The 4,938-nt window shown below is 37.1% G+C and overlaps 1 protein-coding gene across 1 annotated transcript; it reads left to right on the top strand.

The window, feature by feature from the left end:
• Positions 1-970: 970 nt before the first annotated feature.
• LOC114560768 (interleukin-17F-like) lies at positions 971-4,071 on the top strand. The gene is made up of 3 exons (XM_028586381.1): positions 971-1,165; positions 1,274-1,500; positions 3,224-4,071. The coding sequence occupies exons 1-3, from the start codon at positions 1,157-1,159 to the stop codon at positions 3,471-3,473; spliced, it is 486 nt and encodes a 161-aa protein (XP_028442182.1). The 5' UTR covers positions 971-1,156; the 3' UTR covers positions 3,474-4,071.
• Positions 4,072-4,938: the final 867 nt, after the last annotated feature.

The following is a 4,938-nucleotide window of genomic DNA, read 5'->3' as shown; positions in this document are numbered from 1 at the left end:
TTTTTATGCAACAAATCCTTTCCACATCAATTTATGCTGCAAATGTCTTTATTTATGTAAAGGAAATTATTATTATTTAACCATTTTATTAATTATTCTCCTGTATAAGTTTAAGACTTTCTACATCAAAACATCACATTTCTGGATGGTGGTTTGGTGGGACATGGGTATACACAAGTAGACTACATTGTTTCATTAAGATTTTGTTTTTTATATTTATGAATATTATTTGCATACAAGTTATGTCTACTTTACCCAACCTGCGGTCAAAAGACAAATCATCCTGCAGAAAAAAGTACCCCATTTCTGCATAAAAACAGTAGACTGGCGGCTCAGCAGAAGCCACTGCAACACAAATATGCGCTGCAGGGGTGTCTGAAATCATTGGGACCGTTTGCCTGAAGTAGACCAAGTAGGGTTGAAACGTTGCATTTATATTAAATATGGCAGTTTAAAGCAGTGTTGCAGACATTTTTTCGTTTTAAGTACTTTTCATTTGTCCTGCACCTGCCAGAAGGTGGGATGTGCACACAATTACTTTTATAAATTTTGAATTTGAAATCATTGGAAAACGTATATTTACAGAAGTACACATGTTTTGAGCCCCATAAATGGTGATTTTGACTTCTTTTGGGGAGTGGGTTGTCTTTCATTTTTTTGAGGGGGACAAATCAACCTCTTCTAAATATTAGGGGGACATATCCTCGGCATCCAGCCAATGAAAGACTTGTAGAGATGTTATGATGATGATTATTGCCTCATGCTGGTTCTCAGGTCAAGAGGGCATTCTTAAAGTAGACTGTGAGCAACAGTCTCTGGTTTCATCACAGTGTGTTTCACAGCATATTTCCTGTATGCAGTCAGCCTCTCTGCACTCTCTGATTCTCTGTGTGTGTGTGTGTGTGTGTGTGTGTGCGCGCGAGTGCGCGCGCGTGTGTGTGCAGAAAATTCCTGGACTGCCCTCGGTCTACATGCAGTATCCTACTATTTCACTTAGAAAGAGGAAGTGAGGAACTAAAAAATCTTCATGCCGCGGTTTTCCCCGGGTGCACTGACCCAATAAATAGTAGAGCGGTGAGGATGATTGCAAGTCAATACAAAAAGAGATTCCCTCGTAAACAGTCAGTCAGACGCAAAGAAGAAACCGAGGAAGGACATGAAAGAGGTAAGTGACACACAGAAAGACAGGACAGCTGCTGATTCCGGCTGCTCTCTCCTTTGCTCTCTCCATCACTTCAGCTGCCTTCTGACTTTCTGTCCGCCCCATCCACAGATTCTCATCTTTGGGCTTTTGCTCGTGCCCGTGTGGACGAAGTGCTATCAAGACGACCGCGAGCTACAGGAGGCCGCAGAGAGGAAGCTGATGACCCGCTACCCGCAGCCTGCAGAGCCTCCGGCTACCGCGGCCCCTGACTCACCTGCCTCTTGCCCCGTGGAGCATTTCCCTCAGAAGTCGCCTCAGCACCTCCACGACAGGTCCCTGTCCCCCTGGAGATACGTGTAAGTAGCATCCTGTCGCATTCCACAGTTATTTGATTTAAAAAAAAAATTCAGACAGGCCCCACAGCACAGGAGGGGAAATGCTTCTCAACCCGTAGGCCTTTAGGGAACTATGATGAACTTTCGCCTTGATTTTGCAGTCGATTGTCTTGGGAAATGTTCATGTTATTGTTTTTACGTTTAGGAGCTCACTGTTTGATTTGTCTGTTTGAATGAGAAACCATAAATGTTAGCAAAGTTTGTGAATAAACTTTGTAGGGCCGCAACCATTGGTGATTTTAGACCCTTTTTATATATATGAATAACTGTATTCAAATATATTTTTCATCCTGTAAATATTTCATAAAACAACAAATGCATTTTTTTCAGTAGTTGTAATAATGTAGCAAATTGACTATGGCAGGTAAATGGTACTTGATTTATTGGGAAGATTATTTAAAAAAAAGTGTTATAACCGTCCCTGGTCTCACCCTACTATTAATGCAGGACTATCCCATTAACAGCAGTGAGCCGGGGCCCCTAATGGTCTGGGGTACTGGGGCAAGTTATCATCTATTAAATTAATCTGCAACTATTTTGTTGAGTTTTAATTATTCTCTTATGGGGAAAAAAAATCTGTTCTTCTTAAATGTGACTATTTTCTAGTTTCTTCACTCCTCTGTGACATTAAACTGAATATATGTGAGTTGTGGACAAAACAAGACATTTCAGGACATCATCTTGGGCTTTTGGGAAACACTGATCTACATTTTTCACCATTTTATAAAACCAAACAACTAATCATTTAATTGAGAAAATATTCTACAGATTATTCGACAATGAAAATAATCGTTAGTTGCAGCCCTAATCTGGATTACGGCCATGCCAAAGAGAAATTAGAATCAGATTCAGAAAAGGATTTATTGCCATGTAAGTAACACAAGGAATTTACCTTGGTGAATAGTGCATACTGTACATAAATAAACAAGGAATATAAAAGAAATACTCAGAATATTGGCATGAGTCATTGGGATTTAATGTGCAGGTTTTATTTTAGGTTTGAACATAATAATAATAATAATAATAATAATAATAATAATAATACTAAATAATATAATATGTTTATTTAATATAGCGCCATTTACATGAAAAGGCACATAGTGCCTCAAAAGAGAAAAAAATGTTGTAAAATAAGCAAAAAAATAGATAAATTAATGAAAATGAAAATAAAAAATATAAAAACAAACAAAATTACAAACACGAGACAAAAGCCATCTTTAAATAGGTGAGTCTTCAGCTGCTTTTTAAATGCGTCAACAAACAACGTGAAGTTGTAAAAACCCGGTATCTCCAAAAAATACATTACTTTTTTTTTTTTTTTTTTTTATGTTTTGTTTTGGTGTAGAAAAATAAGTATTTTCACATTGAAATTTGTTGCATTTTCATGAAAGCGTATCAGTGTTTTCCCTACCATTATAAGGCTTAGGCGCAGCACCCAAGCTGTTAGGCACCACCTAAGTCAAAATAATTTAATATTGGTCCAAAATTATGTAAGAATTGCATATTTACTCAGATATATTAATAATAATGGTTTAAAATTCTTTGAAAAATATAACATTTTCTTGAGAGAAGGCCCCTATACTTCCACAAACCTCGGGGGAAAAACTGCAAAATCTTATTGGATGTCACATCTCCTCACTGTGTTTGGATAAGCTGCTCACTGCCTCATCCTGTTCCTTTTCAGACTTGTAACAAAGAAGGATCACTTTCCTTCCACCTATGCCGAGGCTCAGTGCCTCTTTTCAGGATGCGTCCTGATCCAGAACAAGAGCCTCCAGATGGAGAGCCACGACTACAACTCACACCCTGTAACCCAGAGCAGGGTGTTTCTCAAGAAGGAGCCCTGCGATGGTGGGAAGAAATACCATTTGAAGCCAGTTACTGTTAAGGTAACTGTGGGCTGTACCTGTGTCAGAGCCAATACCTCCTCCTAGAAGGGATCCAATCCAGACCTGCTGTCACATTGGCACACTACAATTCATGTTGTGTTTGTTTTAAAATGCATCAAGTTCTTTAGAAAGTGTAACTCAGGGGGTGTCAGGTCCTACATATATCGGTGCAGAGGGAACAAAGGCCCAGCATGCTCTCTGATTCTCTGAGTTTAACTTGGACTCATGACAGTGCCACACCTTAATACACAGCCGACACCCCTGGGATAATTTACGAAGCTTCAAAAGTCAAAAGGTATACATGAGACTGTTTTTTGTAGGCTTATTTATTGTCATAATGGATGACAATATATATAATCGATAGATTTATAATATAGGTTTTGTAGGTCTTTATAGGCCGCCTGCTCTTAATTCTGACAATTCTACAGCTCTGCCAAGTGCAGCTATTATGTAAACTGGGCATTTTACTACTTTTCATATTGATCGCCTCACCATCGAGGTCAATAGCTATTGTATAGTTTTGTAAAATAATAATTGAACCGCTAATAATATTTGAATAATTATCTATTTATTTGGTTTGGTAATGCTTTAGAATGCTTATGAGTAAATGAGGAAAACTTTGTATTTATTTATGTTGGATATCTTGCAGGTTTTTGTCCCAGTGGGACTTAATAAATCTGATGAAGACTAAATGTTCAGCTTCTTTGAAGCAAAATAAAGAAAACATATTTGAAAGAAAACAAATTTTTCTGTTTTTTATATTCAAAGCTTGATATTGGAACATGCATTTCCAACTGGACAAAGGTCAAAAAGATAAGTTTACTGATGGTCAGTGAGTTTTGTTAATTTGATTATTTAAAATGATCTTAGGTTGGTAGCTGGTTAGGGAAGCATGACTTTCTCTGTGGGTTGAGACATATTTATTCAGGATGTGTAGGTTCCAGGTATAATTGTCCAGTAACCGTGTAGGTTGGCGTGAGTGTGTGTAGTCTAAAAATGATACAACATTTTTTACATTTTAGTTAAGTTGTAGTTTAACATTACGAGAAGGACATCATCAATCATCATCAAGACAGATTACATAAAAAAGTCCAAGACATTTCTATTGTGGTCATTGACTTACAGTAAAGCTTCCAAAGATGCAGAAGTCTAGGTGGCTAGCAGACATCATCCTACACTATATTTTCCTCAATAAAATCAAAGTCAAAAATACATAAAAAAAAAAAAAAAAAAAAAACTATTTGAAATTGTTGTGGGAACTTGTTATTTTACAACCAATGTGTAAGTCACACTGTAAATACACAATAAAGTACAGACTATAATATATAATATACTAATCACGACTAATCATCTTCAAGAATAACAAACTCTGCAGGTACAGTAACAGCATTAGTCAGCCAGTAGCTCACTAAATACAAGTCTTTTTTGCAAGAGCAAGCCTGCTCCTGAGGATGAGGCATCTTGTTCAGTTTATTCACACATTATTAAAAAAGCAATATAGCTTGTAAAA

This window comes from Perca flavescens, chromosome 8 (assembly GCF_004354835.1).
Source record: "Perca flavescens isolate YP-PL-M2 chromosome 8, PFLA_1.0, whole genome shotgun sequence".
Classification (NCBI taxonomy): Eukaryota; Metazoa; Chordata; class Actinopteri; order Perciformes; family Percidae; genus Perca; species Perca flavescens.
This window is presented reverse-complemented; position numbering and strand designations above follow the sequence as displayed.